At 34.7% G+C, this 18,949-nt stretch overlaps 1 protein-coding gene across 5 annotated transcripts in view; it reads right to left on the bottom strand.

Moving 5' to 3' along the window:
• The window catches only part of MAP3K2 (mitogen-activated protein kinase kinase kinase 2), a 90,461-nt gene that overhangs the window by 6,237 nt on the left and 65,275 nt on the right, over window positions 1-18,949 (bottom strand). For 3 of the 5 annotated variants that reach the window (XM_036857198.1, XM_036857197.1, XM_036857199.1), the window contains exons 6-15: window positions 17,885-17,998; window positions 17,624-17,711; window positions 13,833-13,963; window positions 12,820-12,899; window positions 11,462-11,529; window positions 11,192-11,284; window positions 10,268-10,474; window positions 8,688-8,836; window positions 8,176-8,307; window positions 3,658-3,787 (exon numbers count right to left, since the gene is read on the bottom strand). In XM_036857198.1, the coding sequence (XP_036713093.1) occupies window positions 3,658-3,787; window positions 8,176-8,307; window positions 8,688-8,836; window positions 10,268-10,474; window positions 11,192-11,284; window positions 11,462-11,529; window positions 12,820-12,899; window positions 13,833-13,963; window positions 17,624-17,711; window positions 17,885-17,998 (1,192 nt within the window). Of the gene's footprint in view, window positions 1-2,483; window positions 2,786-3,657; window positions 3,788-8,175; window positions 8,308-8,687; window positions 8,837-10,267; window positions 10,475-11,191; window positions 11,285-11,461; window positions 11,530-12,819; window positions 12,900-13,832; window positions 13,964-17,623; window positions 17,712-17,884; window positions 17,999-18,949 lie in introns of all 5 variants that reach the window. The other 2 variants (XR_005020550.1, XM_036857200.1) reach the window with 2 other exon arrangements.

The raw sequence follows: 18,949 nt of genomic DNA, 5'->3' as shown, positions 1-18,949 counted from the left end.
GCTCTCTCTATTGGCTCCTGTGTCCCTCTGCTATACCTCAATCATTGTGTTCTTGCTTGATCTGATTTCTGGATTGTTTGTTTGTTTCTTAGTATCGTCTTACGTTCTGGTACTAGAAGATGCTCCAGGCTCACCTTGTGTATCTCCTGTACCGCTTCTAGAATCAGCCATTTCTCCAAGGAGCACTAGTTCCGTTTACTGAAGAATGGTATCAGAAACCAAGATCTAGGAGCTAGGTTCATTTATTTTTATTCTCTATTTTCCCCCCTTTATCATTCTTTAAACTCAATCTTTTTTCTGGGATTGTAAGTCTAGTTTCTTCATACATAACTTATTTCTATTCTCATTTTTAGCTTTTTCTATAAACTACCTGTTTTTAAATGAGCGACTTATTACCTTATCTAATTTTAGTTTCTAAATTTTACCTCAATTATTTTTAAGTCTTCCTAACCTTAATCATATTTTATATTAAAAAAAAAAGATTCCCTATTTGTCTTTTTTTTTTTTTTTTAATGGCCTCTAAGAAGGAGAGTGAATAGTGGAAAAAATCTGTATTATAGACTGGAGAGACTACCGACTGTCCATCCCCGCCATGAACTTCTGTACCTGTCTTCCTGCTCTCCCAGCAAATTTCCCAGTCTAGTCAATGAAGGCTTTCCAAAGCCTCTCTCCGGGGAGGGTTAAGGATCCATTCTCTGCTTGCCATAAGCCTAAGTATGCCGTGGTACCAGTGATTCTCTAAGACAGCACTGCCTTTTTAACATCTCCCGCTGTCCAATTCTTAAAGAAGGACTCTGTCAAAAAAAAGCCACCGTGTCTAAAATATTTAACCTGGGGAAGGACAAGAAACAAGCCAGTTTTTACTGGTTACCAGCTGGGAAGGAACAGGCCCAGGCAGGTCACAGACAGAGAGAGCTATCTCCGGGGAGTAATCACCAATGCTGAACCAACGGCCAACCATACAAAGGGCTGAGGAGAAAATGTATAGCCAGGTTCCCAATACAGTTATCTGATTTTTTAAAAACTTACTTTGGATATGTTAAAAGTAAGCTATGAAGGAGAGTTTTCAAATATACACAAAAGCAGACCGAACCACATATGAACCCCTCACACAGCCCCAACCTCTTCCAGCCACTCTACCAGCCACTCCCCTTCCCCTCTCATACTATCTGAATCAGATGGAAGACGTCGCGTCGCGATCAATCAATAGTTCAGTCCATATCTTTAAAAGATAAAGACTCTTATCACACCTAAGAGAATGGACAGTAACTCCTTCAATATTATTAAATATACACTCAGTGGTTTTTTCAATTTTTCTTTAAAAACAAAAAGTCAGAATCCAAATAAGGTCCTTACATTGAGAATCACTAATACATCTTTTAAGTCTTTCCTAAAGTTCCCTCCAACCTTTTTTTTTTCCTTTGCAGTTTATGAAGAGTCTAAGCTGTCTGCCTATAGCTTTCTTATTGTCTAGATTTTGCTGAGTCCATCCCAAGGAGTCATTTAACATGTTCATCTGTTCTATATATATGTTCTATAATTCTCCAATTTGGTAGCTGAATCTAGAGGCTTGATCAGATTCAGGTTCAAAATTTTTTTTTTTGGCAAAACTACTTTGTAGATAATGATATAGTCTATGAATAGGAAGTATGTAATGATAGACTGTCTGTGTGAAGTGATGTTAACAGCTATTAATATTTAGTGCTTATGTCTACTAATCTGTTAGTCGTTGTAAAATGGTACTATTCTATCATTCCTGCTTCATTTGTTAGCCAAAATATTTTTATAAAGGTAAGTTTCCTTTCATCCACTATTTAGTCCTCAGTACAGTTCATAAAAGAAAGGTCCAATAAAGAAACCCTATTATGAAATAGTGAGTTGGTTCCCTAGCAACAATGATCAATTAATTTTTACCCTAGGTTTCATTATGAACTCATAAGTCTAAACTTAAAAGTAATCAACTAGCTTTCCTTTGCCCTCACCATTTAAAAACTGCTCATTATAAAAATTTAGGAAATACATAAAAAGTAAAAAGTATACAGGAGAGAAACAACTATCACTCATTCTGCCACTTGGAAATAACCACTGTTAATCATGTAGAGATTGTTCTTCTAAGTCATACTTTAATTTTACAAACTTGAGATCATACTGCTTTATCCAATTTTATACCTTACATTTTTCTTATCAATATATTTCCCCTATAATGTTTTTAAATCAGCTTGTTTCCAACCTCCTCATTTTACTGGCAAGGTTAGAGGAGGATCCGCTTGGGGGGTAGCTCCCCTCGGTTCCTTTACCTTATTATCAGGGGTAAAGAGAAACTGGCTTGAATAGATTATTCCTAATAGAATAATTCACAATCAAATCATTTTCCTATGTGTTTTTTTTTTAATTGAAGTATGCTTGACCTACAACACTATGTTAGTTGCAAGGTGTACAACATTGTGATTCAATATTTCCGTACATTACAAAATGGTCACCACCTTATGTGGTTCTTTAAGCTTTCGGGTTTTGAACTTGATAGCTGAGGTCTGCCTAAGCTGGGTAGACCCTGAGGTGAAAGACAGGCTCCTGTTTCTTTCAGATCATGAGCCATGCTGTCATCCTCTAAGACTCACTAGTAAGGTCCATTCGTTACATGTGATCTGGCTCAGGCATTCTGCAGCAGATCCCACTCTATGACCAGACACTGGTTAGGAATGTTCTCTTTAGCCTGAATATGGCCATATTCAGGGTGTGACATACCACAGAAAGGAAGTAAATTCCTGGTAACTCATAAGAGCCCCTAGAAAGACCAATGAAAAAAAAATTGTCAATTTATTATTTATAAATGTGTGTTGTGTATTTGTTCATTATTCTCGTCAAATGATTGAATAAAGTGATCTTTATATTCGGGTCACAACCTGGTTTTTACAGAATGAAGCCTATCAGTGTGCTTTGCAGTACAGAGTTTTATGACTCTCAAACTTACATACCTCCACCACTATTTTGTCTCACTTCATGCAGTTACCTTATGTAACTGATCCATGAAAACAGTTGAGTTTTTGAGTTTTAAAATGTGAGCTTAACTGAGTTGCAGTTTATCAAAGCTCAGTCTTGGTCTCTCTTCTCATTCTCTCCCTTAGGTAATGAGGTCCATTCCCTCAGCTTTAAATATGATCTCAGCATAAAGTACGTCATCACCGTAACTAACTTTTGAGTGCTTTCTAGGTACCAAGAACGGTTTTAAGCATGTTATACGCATGAACTCATTTAATCCTTGTAAGAATCCTGTGAGCTGTTCACTATCACCACCCTCCTTAAAAATGAGGAACTGAGGCATAGAGAGATTGTCTCGTCTAAGGTCACACATCTGGTGATGGATAAAGCCTGAATCTGATTCAGGTCAAATTCAGAGCCCCTATTCTTAACCGCTATGTTCGAATGCCTGTGCGCTATGTGTGAAAACATGTCTCATTTTCATGCTCATTTGAACTTTACTGATTCTGTGAGCCCCAACAGGGGAGCTTCCCTCTTGTGGCGACCTGAACAACACGACTAGCTGGAACTGTTTTCCCCTGGTATTTTAAAGGTGCATGTATTAAATGTTGAATTTCTTAACCACAGCACATGTTTTGTTAAAAGAACTGTGTACTTAAAAAATACCTCATTACTTACCTTTTATATCTCTATGAACAATCATATTACTGTGCAAATAATGGACTCCCTCCAGAATCTGACGGGTGTATTTCCTAGTCACATTCTCAGTAAGAGCTCCATATGCTTTTAGTTGGTCCTTAATTGAACCCTAGGATAAAAGAAAACGAAAGAAAACTATAGTATGGTTTGAAATGAAAACTACTAGTAAATCTTTATCTTTAAAGATGTGTACATGTATATTTATCTGTTATTCTTATCGACTGAATAAAGTGATCTTTATTTTATTTTTAACATCTTTATTGGAGTATAACTGCTTTACAATATTTTATTTATTTTTAATTGAAGTGTAGTTGACATACAATGTCATGTTAGCTTCAGGTGTATAACATAGTGATTCGACATTTAAATGCATTACAAAATGATCACCACGATGAGTCTGGTAACCATCTATCTCTGTACAAAGTTATTACAGTATTATTGACTATATTCCTTATGCTGTATATTACATTCCCATGACTTATTTATCTTAAAACTAGACATTTTAATTTGGAGAGTCCTAGTTCATGACTGGGAGGCTTTAATTGGAGAGCACAGGAATTCTCAGGAAGGACATTATATGCTATTAATTTAACATAAAACTCTACTATATTCCCTGACTAGAACTGTGGAAGGAAGCCTTTAAAACTATTCTTTGACTGATACCCTTGTTTCTATGACTATGCTGGTTCTATCTCCTGTTCCTTGCAACTGTATTTTTTAAAATTCTCCAGTACTTTTATCTTGCATTGTTTTTGCCCTGAATACATTTTTGATTTTCCTACTTGCTCTTCTATATACGTCCTACTTTAATTTTATTTATTTTGTTCTTACTCTGCTTTTAAAACACAGTTTTATTGATACCTGCAAACCTACTTCTCAGGAGAAAGAATGGGTATGATTAGAAGATCTGAATACACATGAGATTTTAAAGTTTTTCTTTTATATACTCACCACTTTAGTTCAAAACATGAGAAAAATATATTAAAAAGGAATTTCTAATTTTCTTACATGTTTTAGGCAGGATGAGGTACCATCTCTGAGAATAGGGAATCAATCTGAAGAGAGACATAGGCACTTGAATTTTGAAAAAGCTTCCCTGATGATTCCAATGTGCAAATTTGATAAATAATCACGACTTTAAAAGATGGAAATAAAATGCTTCCTGAGGGACAAAATCTTTTAGAGATAACATATCCAAATGTTCCTGTCTTTCCTTGAATACTGGTAAACTGTGTACTTTGTCATATAAAAATAGATCCTTGGATTTTACAGGTTTAGCCATTTGCTGTTTCCACTACTCATGAGCAATCCCTGAAGGGACAGCAAGATGCAATTCTGCTGACCCCAACTTGCAAACACGTGTGGAAAGCCTTAGGCAGTGAGTGAACCCAGACAACCAGTCATACGTATAACTCAATGCGGCTTGTTCTTCAGTCAACTTATTATGTCTCTACTTGTAGTAATGCACAAAATAACACAGCTAGAACTGAGCTTTCCAAACCGTAAGCCCCCAGATACTTGTAGGCTGCAAATGAGTGTCAGACTTACAGATCCTCTGGGCCCTCAGGCAGCTGGGCCAGTGGCCCATGGTGCTAACAGCTCCATCAGTGTAGTCTGTTTACTGCTGTATAACATGAAAATATTATCTTCTTCAGTGTGAACAACTGGAATGGGCTGGAAAGCACTGTGTCAGATAAAAACAGTGTGTGTGTGTGTGTGTGTGTGTGTGTGTGTGTGTGTGTGTAAGAGTAACAGAAAGAAGTCAACTGCTAGGTCAGGTATTGGAAATAAAAGAAAGTTATGGTTCCGGTGTGAAAGTAGTTCTAGATAGACTAAGGAATGGAATGTTATGTTGGGAAAAACTGAAGAATGGAATGACAATTTTGGCAAAGCTTGAATCTAGGGCATAAAGGGGTCCATTATACCAAATTTAATGAAAGAAATTATATAGCATCATTTACAGACTTGGAGATTCACGGAAGTCTAGGAACATCTATGTCCATCCCATATATGCCATGGGCTTGCCGTACACATAATTCATTTAGATTGTCAGTGAACTATCATTAATTTAGTAACATGCTTTTCAAATTCAAGGAGTGATAACCTAGACTTTGAAAAGACAGCTGCCTTTACAAAACCTAATGAGAAACATGATCTAACGCCTTTTCCTGAATAGTCCTAGTTTAGTCTTAAGATTGCTAAATATATAAAGATTACCCATATCTCTATTTGTGATGTAAACTGGTTCTAACCAATGAGCCATTTTAATTAATTTTATCTTCAACAATCTGGGTCTCTATTCACATTTATTCATAGTTATTTCCTTATTTTTAATTTAAATATTTGTTGCACAAACAGTAATGGGAATCTGAATAAGAGAAAAGTCAATCACAATCCCAACATAATACATTTTCATTTTTCTAAGTTTCTTCTGTTCTTGTCCAAATACAGATACTTTTAAAATATCATTACCAATATTAAAAAGCATTTTATATTCTTTTTCTCTAAGTGCTTCCTCCAACTTTGCTACATGGGCTTCACAATTTTAATTTGTAATATATACTCTCTTGGACAATGCCATCATAATTTACTTCCACTGGGGGAATTGATATTTCCACTTTTTCCATCACAGATAGTACTAAAATAAAGGTTCACAGCTTTCTCCTTCTTTTGGATTACTTCTGTAGACTAAACTTTTTTTTTTTTTTTTTGTAGACTAAATTTTAAAAAACAATTTACACTGCCAACATAATCTTTGAAAATAAAAAAGTAGCAATGATGAATAACAGTGGTGTCCCTATAAACAATTATTCATGAAGATAAAAATCAAAGTAAAATTTACTGTTGCTGTTGTAAGACCGAGGATGGTTTAAGACCATTACAATCGGCCTGTATTCGCAGGCCTCGTGTCTGGGGATTCAACCAACTGCTGACTGAAAATATCTGGAAAAAAAAATTCCAGAAAGTTCCGAAAAGCAAAACTTGAATTTGCTGCACTGGCAACTATTTACATAGCATTTACATTGTAGTTGTAACTATTTACATAGCATTTACAGTGTATTAGTTATTATGAGTAATTAAGAGATGACAAAGTATATGGGAGGATATGCATAGCTTATATGCAAATACTACACCATTATATAAAGGACTTGAACATCTTTGGATTTTGATAGCCGTGGGAGGTCCTGGAACCAATTCCCTGGGGATACTGAGGGACAACTGTACTATGAGATACTGATCCACAGTTTTATTGATCCATAAGATTAAACTGCAACCTGTACATTCTACATACAATTCTAATAAGCTATTTCCTTAAAGACCCATAAATCAAGCCTTTTTCTAACATATACTGCCTATTATGAGAATGAATGTATTTTTAAGTGAGTAAATATACCACCATCTTGAAAATCATTAGTATTAGAATGTACTCTACAAATACTAAAAATAATGAAGAAGGAATGACAGAGTTTTTTGTGAATCACATTTTTCACCTCCCAGTGAAATTACTGACTCAGGCAATGACTATCAATCTGTGTTAAAAACATTAGATGGATGGTTGAAAAGGAACTGGATATTCCTATGTGCCACTGCTGTAAGCCCAGATTACTTTCTGGTCTTCAGGAAAAAACAAAACTTTACAATGGAAGAATCAGGACATCAATCACCCTAGTCAAGCAGTCAATCTTAGCATCACTACCAGTAGAACAACCAGAAATTGTATGTCTCCTAATGGGATGCACAGCATCATTTAGGATGCATGCGAATAAATGTTGAATTTGAATATAATTTAGATTTTAGATCTAACTTGGAGTTTACAGGAAATACGGGGGTAAACGAACAAACTAAACACCACCACGAGGATGCAAGGGGAGAAATCTATGAGATGAGACTGTCAACAGAACAACTAGTTTGGTCTCTTTCTTTTTTTTCTTCTTAACGTCTTTATTGGAATATAATTGCTTTACAATGGTGTGTTAGTTTCTGCTTTATAACAAAGTGAATCAGCTATACCTATATGTATATCCCCATATCTCCTCCCTCTTGCATCTTCCTCCCACCCTCTCTATCCCACCCCTCTAGGTGGTCACAAAGCACCAATAGCTTGGTCTCTTTGTCGAATCTGTCACCTAAAACTGTTCTAGATTAAAAGAGGAATAAGAGACATAGTAGCAAAATGTAATGTGTGGTCCTGGACTGAGTCCTGGTTTGGATAAGCCAGTTATTACAGGTTATTTTTAGGGCACTTAGGGAAATCTGAGTATAGACTGCTATGATGTCTGTAACCTATTTTAGTATAATTTAGTATTTTTAAAAACGAGTTAAAAAATACAAAGATAGATGAAGAAGACAGAAAATAAAATTATATTACCCATTTCTCATTTAAAACTCTTCCAAAATGTCCTTAACATTTTATAATCAAAGTTTTGTTGTTTTTCTTTATTCTCAACTAAGACTTTAAATAGAATATCTCTATTTTCAAAGGATGTACTAACTTACCCCTGGCATATATTCCATAAATATGGAAAGTGTTTTTTCTTGGGGATCCCTCAAACAGCCATAATACTGAACAATTCGCTCATGCAGCAAGTTTTTCAACAACTGAATTTCACACTCAAGTGCATTTACTTCCTGAAAGACAGAACTCACTGTTAAGTCTTTACAGCATGGCTAGTAAAAGCAAAAAAATTCTAACTTCATGGACCATCAAGGTGATTTCACTCTGAAATTTTCACTTCCCAAGGAATAAACATTTTAAAGTCTCTAAACAATAATAACTTTTGTAACAGTCCTTGATGGTATGCTAAAGCAACACTAAATCACATTAGGAATATAACTGAGTACTAAAAGAGAAAAATCCACAGTACAAAGTAAACAAACATATCTAGTTATCTATTTTTTTGCAAATAATTTGTATTGAGGAAAAACAAAAAATTCTATTATGTGTTATATTTATTTTAGTAAAAATGCTTCTTATAATGTGACAAAGTAGCTTATGCAGTGATTCTTACCTTGCTGGTCTCAGGGCTATCTGGGTCAAACTGAACTTGCTTAACAGCCAATTCTCTTCCTGTATCAACATCATAACAGAGGTAGACCCTGCCAAAGGCTCCCTGGCCAAGCAGTTTGCCCAATCTCCAGTTGGTTGGAGCACGAGGTGCTAAAAAAGAACATTTTCTTAAAATGGAATAGCCCAATGGCACACAATGGTTAAGGACTACTGCATTAGTGATATCCTTAATTGAATATGCTTGGATATTAAGGGAAAATCATGTTCATCCAAATTCATAACGATCATCATCTTTGAAAACTATAAGAACTCTAAACCCAAACAAGGTTCAGATCCCTATGACTAATTTTTTCCAATGAGATTTTTTTTCACCTGATTATAAACGTAATAGCATTTTTCACTCAATTTAAGATGCCACTGATTATGTAAGATGCACTACTTCTAATCTTTATTGCAGTAATATCTGTAATTAGTTTTTCAACTGCCTACAATGTAGAAAGCTGGAAAGACCATCGCTCTCATTCTAACAAGAGGAAATCTTGAAAGCAGCCAGCGGGGGGAAAAGCACACTATATACAGAGGAACAAAGATAAGAAACACAGCAGACTTCTCCTCAGAAAGTATACAAGCCAGAAGACAATGGAGAAATAACTTTAAAGTGCTGAAAGAAAAAAAACTGCCCAGAACTCTATACCCAGAAAAATTTATCTTTCAAAAATAAAGGAGAAATATGAGTTTTTCAAACAAACAAAAGCTGAAAGAATTTATTACTAGTAGACTCGTACTACAAGAAAAGGTTAAAAACAATTCTTTGGGCAAAAGGAATTTGATACCTGACAGAATCTTGGATCTACATAAAGATCTACAGAAATAAACTGGAGGTATATTTAAAAGACATTCTTCTCCTATTTTTAATCACTTTAAAATATAGTTGTCTAAGGCAAAAATAGCAGCAATGTAGTGAGAGTCACAGATGTGAAAGTAAAATATGACAACACTAGCACAAAAGGGCGGAATTCAGAGTATAAAAATATTGCTGCAATAAATATCTTTGAGCATGAATCTTTTATACATTGCTTACATGATAAAGTTCAAATACTTCACAATCCGGCCTTAGTTACCATTCTAATTCTACTTCGACTGTTTCAAGTAAGATACCCTCTACTTCAGCCAAAAATGAACTATTCCCCATTTTCAGAATATATCATGGCCTCTTGCACATGTCACCTCCTTAACTGGTGAATTCCTATGCACATCATTCTCCCCATTAGATTACATCTTAGAGGCCATATTTGAAATCTCAGAGCTAAGCACTCAATAAGGATATGTGGAATGAATGAATGAATGACTTAATTGGTAACAATTTTCCTAATAAAAGCAAAGGACAGAATCATTTAAAGTAATAGCAGTAATACCATGCTTATACCTGACATTACAACCACCTTTAGAAATACCATTTTTACCTCTTTTGAGATTCTGGTCTCACCGTGAAGACTGGCTTGGTATTTATTCTTTTTTAATACTATAAAATTCTGCAAAGGCTCTGCTACACATTTCACTACGCCAATTTCTATTACTCACAGCGGCTGGGTGGGCTGATGTCCATTACAGTCAAAGTAGGATTGTCTATGTCACTTCCCCTTCTTCTTATTCGACTCTCATCATACTCTGGGGTAAAGATACTGCTTCCACTACTAGTGCTTAAGGAGTGGTCTGTAGGACTGAAACTCACAGGAGACCGGAAGCTGGTCCCCTGGGTCCTTCTAGCTCTTGGAAAAGTTTTACGACCTACAAAGTGAAAACAGAATTACCTTGCAACTTTTATTAATATATTATAATTAAAAGTATTTAAAATTTGTAACATAAGGAACAGAAATTTGTTCTGTGACTAGGCTAAGAAACTAAAACAGCAATTATTTGATTATATGTTTTAAACTTAAGAATAGTATTTTTTAAGAGTGCAAAGAAATATCTTTGTTAACACTGAATCATGAAGTAAAAAATAAAAATACAAAGAAGAGAAAAGTGAAAGCAGAAATGAAAAGTGGGGAAAAAAGAAACAGAATCTGAATATAAATTCAAATAACCTCTTATGTTAACACACACACATTCATAAAAGCATAGAACTCCCTCAGTTTTGTATAAAAAGGAGAAAAAATATATTTTATTCTCATTTCCAATAATGATTTAAAATACAAAATAAAAATTGGAAAGTTTATAGGCAGCAATTTTTTTTCCTTAAAAGGACAATGCAAGTAGGCATTTCAACATCAAGGAATAGTTTTCTAGTTAATACCATTTTTAACTACTCCTTTTTTTTTTTCTAAGGGAAAGATAAGTATTATGAGGTAAGTTGGCATAAAGCTAAGATGTTATTGTAGTTTTAATTATGATCCAATATCTTTAAAAAAAGTTTTAAGCAGAAAACTAAGTGATATAGGAACAAGTTTATTTTTATTGTTTCTGAGATTTTTAACAAACTGTTCTTTGATCTAATAAACTTACCATCATTATAGTCTTGATGATGATATGAAACATGATACCTTCTTGGATATGTTCCTCCTTTTCCAAATTTCTCAAAGATAGGGTTATCATAGTCTATTAAGACACACAAGAAAGTTGTATACAAGTTATACAAAAGTCAAATATTTCCAATGATGAACAACACATTTACTCATTTTTATTTGATTTTTTTAAAAAAGTTCCCTCGCCCTCCCAGCCAAAAGATTATTCAATGACATAACATTTAAACATTTAGAATGTGAACAGTCTAACCTGAAAATTCCTGATGATTATCTGGGTAGCTCTGGGCCCTAGGCATTCGTGATTTTGGATAGCTCTCTCTAAAAGTAGAAAAAGTCTTGTTATTTCAAGACAAAATATTTAAGACATTTAAAAAATCTTTATGCAATACCAATATCTATCTGTATGTATGTGTATATATACATACATATATAAAATAACATATATTTTTATATATACATACATATATACACACACACATACATATATATACACATATATACGCTCTCTCTGAAACATTAACTGAGAAAGGGGGAACTTCTTTTCAAACACTCATTTGGTACATGCACCGCAAAAAGCCTGGCTTTTAAAATTAACCCACAGAGTACAGTGGTAAGAATGATACATTTTGGAATTACAGATGCATGGAAACACCTGTGTTTCAATCCTAGCTCTGCCACTTAAACTAGCTATTGCAACCTTGGCAAATCACCTTTCTGAGACTATTTCCGCATTTATAACAAGGAGATAATAATGTCTAACTCATCAATTTTATACTTATCTACCTCAGGACAGTGTCTTTCAAGTATTAAGTACTCAATATATAGCTTTCACAACACAATTTCCCTGAATTTCTTAAATGTTTTAAATATCTATCTTGAGACAGACATGGGCACAGACAAAGGTTTCATGTATATGGGTAACAAAAAATTAAATGTAAAGTTCCATACAATATTAGTTATATTTTCCAAATTTGCTTTCATAAAGCAATTCCAGAGGAGATTAAATAGGTCATGATCTTAATAAAGATACTGACTTTGCATGCTACAGGTGAACACTGTCCGATTGAGACCAAGAGAGAGGGAGCACTTGTAACCAAAAATTCACAGATGCAACTTGCCCCAGCTTATATTCCTGAACAGTTGTCTCACAAAAGTACTTAAACTTTAATTGACCAAAATACTGGGACATAATTATCAAGAATATATGTTATTTATAATTTGGTGCCAGAATGAACATAATCCTGAACAGGTGCAACAACTCAAGAATCTCCAAAACAAAACCTATTATGAAAAATTTGACAGCAGTTTCACCAACACATGTTTAAAAGTAAACGTACATAAATTCTAAGTTTGCCTTTAGTTTCAAACACAATTTAGCAAGCAGGAAACTCAAAATATTATAATCAGATATCATTTTAACTAAAAAAGATACCGAGCCCATGAAGTTAAGAAATTTGTCCAAACTGAAAAAATCAATTTGCCGTAAGTATAGATGAGTATCAACTACATTCCTCTGAATGCAGCACAAAAGAATTGATACTTCGACACGTTATATATATGCATGTTTACCCATATATATTAAAAAACAAAAACTACAATCAACATTACCCATCCAGAGGGCTATCAAGTGATGGACAACTCCCTGAGCCAGAATTTTCAGGGCTGCTTAACGATAATGGGTCCAGCATCTAGAAAAATAAATGGGTCCACCTTGAGTCTGCATGATATAACCAGAAGTTACTGTTTTTTAAAAACAGCTTTATTGAGATATAATTCATGTATCATAAAATTCACCCATTTAAAGCATACAGTGCAGTTCAGTGGTTAATATTGAGAATGTATAACCCTCACCATAATCTCAGAACACTTTCAGTACCCAAAAAAGAAACTCCATATCCAACAGCAGTCATCCCCAGAGTTATTCATTTTTAAATGTTTTAAAAGTAGTTGTCCTTGTAGGTAGGCTACAACTTCAAAATTTACAAACAGAAAAATAGGAATTTTCTATCTCTTTCTCTCTGGATTATTATCTAAATAATTAAAAGCTAAAACACTTCACATAATTTTATTTACTGAAAACTGAACAAAGGGGCCACCCAAATGGAAACAAATGACACCATGACTGCTACATGATTAGAAAATGTAAACTCCTGCCATAATATAAGCAGCCAATGTAATGTTAAGAAAACAATAGCAAATCCATGAAAATACTTCAATACCACAAAACTTTAAAAAAACATTTTTAAATGTTTTAGAAAGTAGACAAACCTCAGCTCCACAAAGTTAAATATTTATAGTTTTACTGTGTCTTTCAAATGTTAATTTAAAAAAATCCGAATGTTAATCTCAGGATTATAAACAAATGCATTCATTCACTTATGGATGAGCGACGTAAGAGAATCAGCCTCATTCCACCTTCTTTATACGTGAATGCACACAGACACATGTAAATTAGTGGGGTTTTCCTATAGTTCTACTACTTTGTTCGCTTATAAAGGAAGCTATGGGATTGGAGAAGAGGTAAAACAAATACCCCCTCCTCCATATACCTGCCAAACCACACTATTCCCTGACAACATCCCTTTAAATGAAATTAAAAACCACATCCAAATTTTGCTTACTTGGTCCATGCTCTCTGGAATGAACTCTCCTTCACTGTTGATACTGGTAAATGACCCATTCCGGGCAACCTGGTGTAATTCATCTGGAATGTATCCAGGGGGAGGGGAGCTTCTATCTCTACTAGTGGGACCTCAAAGGAGAAAAATTATATGATTTTATAAATTCCAGCAGGGAACCAATTCTTGTTTTAATTAAATATACACTCAAAATTTCTGGACTATAATACGAATGCTTTTAGCAACTGAAATCTAGTTTTTATTAAAGCTTATCAGAGCACTCATGTCTGTAAAACTTCAAATGTTTTTATTCCTTTCTAAACTCCCACCTACTGTAATTATTAACCTTATTGTAATATTCACTTACATTTTTTAGGTGGTATGTTCTTCTGACTGCTGGCAACTGCATTATGAGTATTGTATTGATAATACGATAAAGATTTTTAGACAAATGCCACTGCTTCTGCACTTTCAAAGGTCACTTGTACCCTGGTATATGTTACCCTTTAATGTAATTTATGGAAGGCATCATGATGTAGTGGAAAGAATATGGGCTTTACAGTCCAACCTCAATTTAAATCTCAGTTCCAGTTATTTACCAGCTCTGCGTCTTTGGGAAAGTTATCCAATCGCCATGAACCTGTTTCCTCATCTGTAAACGTGGGACTAAATCTCTCCTTTGCAAGGGTGTTGTGATGGCAAAATTATTCATAATGAACATATGCTGTGCACATCTGTCTACATGATGTTCTTTCCATTGCCACTCTTTAATCTTTAGAAACCTAAAGTGAGGTTACTTCTTAGTCATTTAGTCAACATTAGAATGTTTCCAATTTGGAATCCTGGATTTTATTCTTGGGTACTTAAAATTAGGCTTTTGGCGGCAAGCCATATTCCTGGAATTTAAGTTTCTTCATAGTTTAGAAAATTAGAGAATCTAATATAGTTCATCTAATTATGCTATGTTTATTAACACAGTTTCTCAGCTTTCCTCCTTATTTTTTGAAATTAAACTATAAAAAAGATATGATGAAATCATGTGAGCATTTGAGTTCTGGTCAGATTTAAAGCAAAAAAGGCTTTTGCCTCATGTAAAGGGGTCACTGTAAATACGTGGCGGCATTTGTTAGTGAAGAGATAGGGAGAAAGTGAACAAAATGATTATCAAGAGATATGCATGAAAAAGATAATTTTTCTACACGGGACTCCAAAATTATTAGGAACTATTGAGCCAGTGGTTGATTTGGGCTTTGTAACAACTATGATCACAATGTCCCTAATATTTTTATTTCTTCCATATGACCCTATTTATAAACGAAGATAAATATACTCATTATTCGAAGCAGATAGGGAAGAAAAAAAGCTTAGAAAATTTCTTCATCTTCTTAATTGATAAACCATTTTTTTGAACCTTTGTTATTAATAGGTATGCCAATGCACTCTTGGTCAAAACCTCCACACCAGCATATACTCCCATCCCCAAAGAAGTTCTTCCTCTATCTTTTGTAAAAATAATTGAAGGAGATAATGATCAATAAATAAGGAAAAAAGATAATGGTCATATCTATCAAAGCCATTTCAAGTTTAAAGAGGTGCCAAGAAAAGACTAGTAAATTTTATACTTTACAATTTCCAGTTTCTTCTTATGCTGGCACTGAAGTCAAACAAGAATATTTATTAGTAGAATAAGAGTGAGACATTCAGTACAGTTTTAAATCAAAATGAATTTAAAATGTCAATTTAACTAATGTATTTAGCTTGTTCTGTCTAATGCAACTAAGATGAATTAGCAATTTTTTACTTTAAAATGATAGGTACTATAATGATAAGAAAAAGGATAAAGAAATAAATGTATGATTAATAATAGTCATGCTTTCTAGTTTGAAAAGCAAAATGTAGTTTAAAAGTGTTCTCTCAGGGACTTCCCTGGTGGTGCAGTGGTTAAGAATCTGCCTGCCAATGCAGGGGACACAGGTTCGAGCCCGGGTCTGGGAAGATCCCACATGCCACAGAGCAACTAAGCCCGTGCACCACAACTACTGAGCCTACGCTCTAGAGCCTGTGAGCCACAACTACTGAGCCCTTGCGCCACAACTACTGAAGCCCGTGCACCTAGAGCCCGTGCTCTGCAACAAGAGAAGCCACCATGATGAGAAGCCCAGGCACCACAAGGAAGAGTAGCCCCCGCTCACCGCAACTAGAGAAAGCCCATGCGCAGCAATGAAGACCCAACGCAGCCAAAAATAAATAAATAAATAAATAAATTTATTAAAAAGAAAAAAAAGTGTTCTCTCAATTGACTGCTACAACAATCCCATGATTTAAAGATGAGGACAATGTTAGTGGTCTCAGGTTAATTATAGAGCTGGCATTTGAATTCAGGTACCCCTAATGTTCTTTCATCAAAAATTTAAATTAGGGCTTCCCTGGTGGCGCAGTGGTTGAGAATCTGCCTGCCAATGCAGGGGACACGGGTTCGAGCCCTGGTCTGGGAAGATCCCACATGCCACGGAGCAACTAGGCCCGTGAGCCACAACTACTGAGCCTGCGCGTCTGGAGCCTGTGCTCCGCAACAAGAGAGGCCGCTATAGTGAGATGCCTGCGCACCGCGATGAAGAGTGGCCCCTGCTCGCTGCAACTGGAGAAAACCCTCACACAGAAACGAAGACCCAACACAGTCATAAGTAAATAAATAAATAAATAAAATAATAATAATAATAATTAAAAAAAAAAAAATTTAAATTATATCAAAATACATCCAAATGAAGACAAGCAATTTTTATTTTACTTGTATATTATCTCTGCTGCTCATACTTCCAACACTTCTCAAACCCAAAGTAAGACAAAAGACAGACACTTAGAAGGAAGTAGTCATAAAAAAAGTTTTTGGGTAACAAAACAGAAGATGAATAACAGATTTTTTGGTTGGTTCACATGCTAATTTAATCTTTTCTTTCATTACTAACAATCCTCTTCTATCACCAGTCTTAGATTCCCTTCCTGCTTCCTCCCTATTCATCTGTTTTATGTCTCCTACTTCCCCCTTTAAATCCATCCCTCACATATGTTTTCATGCTACCTTTAATACCCATATTCACTGCCCTGTTAAAAAGATTTATAAGTGTTTTTCGAGCAATGAAATGTTTTTATCATATAAAAATGTAGATTATCAATGTTTTATACAAATTGAAGAAGATACACAGAACTGGGGAGTTCAGAGCACCTCTGCCCAGCCTATGCCTCTCTAATAGGCCCTCCTTTAAAAAAAGAAAAAAGAGGCACACAGGATCCATTTTTCTTTTTACCATAAACTTAAATATAAGTGTATTTTTAATGACTAATAAAGTAATTATAAAACATAATCTGGAAATTCTTAGCAATCTTTTTTTTGGTAGCATTCTTGGCAATAACTAAAACTTAGAGAAAGGTTTATGAACTTAGTCCATCCATTAATTTTAATATGTTAGAATTACTTCATTTAATTTTTTTCCCTTCAGCTTATTTGTACAATTAAAACGCTTTTGAGGTTTTCTTTTAACTTGTTAAACATCAAAATACCCTGGGTATATAAAGAAAGGAAATATTTAAACTGGAGACTGCTAATCGTGTAATACTTGACATTAACTTTTCAAGGGACATCAGATACCAGAACATAGTTAACTGAACTAAATTACAAAGAGTACAGAGATAGGCTGCTATTTATCAGGATTATGTTTAGGTGTTGCCCTACCTTAAAGGATGGAGATGAAACCAAGAAATCACCCATTTCATGATTTCGACACTAGCTTTCTTACCTACTACAGAAAGTCTTTTTTTCCTCTCTGCTCCAAATACTGTGTTATCCAAATCTTCTAGTGATGGCAATGGCTCTAAATTAGTAGCCTACGAAGAAAAAAAGAAGATTCATGCTATTCTTCCCCTTTAGGGCTTTAATCAGAATCCTTTCCCCTACCAAATGTAACCCAGGCATTCTATGTAACTATGTTTCTTTTATTGACTTTTACAAGCATAAATCCTATAATCCTCACTGAAAAAAAAAAAATCCCAATTCATACCTGTGTACTTCCGTTTATTACAAGTAATATTTTGAGGCTCTTCATATGAATACTACGATCCAGCAGTTCCACAGCTTTGTCCAAGTCATCTTGGGTGGTTAATGGAATCACCAACTAAACAAAAGGGAACAGAATTATGTAGCCATCTCACCAGGTCAAGTCCTCCCGGGAGCATCTCCATTACTATGGAATTATAAACCTCAAAATACCTTGCTCTTTGATTTGTCAGTATAATGAAATTCTGAACGAATACATGTATCTAGATTGTTTTGCTCTTCCCATCCTACCATCGCTAAAATCATAAAATGAGTATGGATTAATAAATTTTTTTGCTTTACTGAACATTAAATTCTTCTAGAAAACACATTTAAAGATTAAAGATCAATTTTCTAGGATATTTCCATAATATTATTAAACTTAAGTTATAATATCTTCACCTCAAAACAGCATTAAGGAACATACACAAAAACTATGTAAAATAACAGTACTATCTTTTATCTGCATTGATGAAAGGTTTACTTTTTTTATAGCAACCACAGATTCTCGTCCTCACCCGGTATGCTTACCAACATACAAAATACAATGAGCATCAGTGACGGATGCCATGGAGGGGTGCCTCCACTAATGTACCTGCAATCTACAGCCTACCTGGCGCTCTTTTCTCTGACTTGACCACTACAGTCTAAAACAAGTAAGCTAAATGCGTGAGCCATCCTACAGTAACGCCTGAATGTTGAAATCTGCTTTCATTAGTCCTCTCATGGATCAGATGTTATAAGGGACAAAAGCACCTGAACAGCCTGTGAGGAAAAAGCATGATTCATACTACTTAACAAAATACTTCTTTTTTTAAAAATGTAAACTTAGTAGCTTAAGATGACTTTGTCAATAATCTTCAAAGTACATTCTGTTTCACTGAAAGGACAGAATAAAAACAAGTGAACATATTCCATACTTGTGAGCCGGCACTAACTAACACAGTATATAAGCCAATCAAACGTAAAGGCCTAGTTAGTTAAGGGTCCTCTACAGTACAAATATCTTGCAGGTAAGGACTCCCCCTAA

Source organism: Balaenoptera musculus, chromosome 7, assembly GCF_009873245.2.
Source record: "Balaenoptera musculus isolate JJ_BM4_2016_0621 chromosome 7, mBalMus1.pri.v3, whole genome shotgun sequence".
Taxonomy (NCBI): Eukaryota; Metazoa; Chordata; class Mammalia; order Artiodactyla; family Balaenopteridae; genus Balaenoptera; species Balaenoptera musculus.
This window is presented reverse-complemented; position numbering and strand designations above follow the sequence as displayed.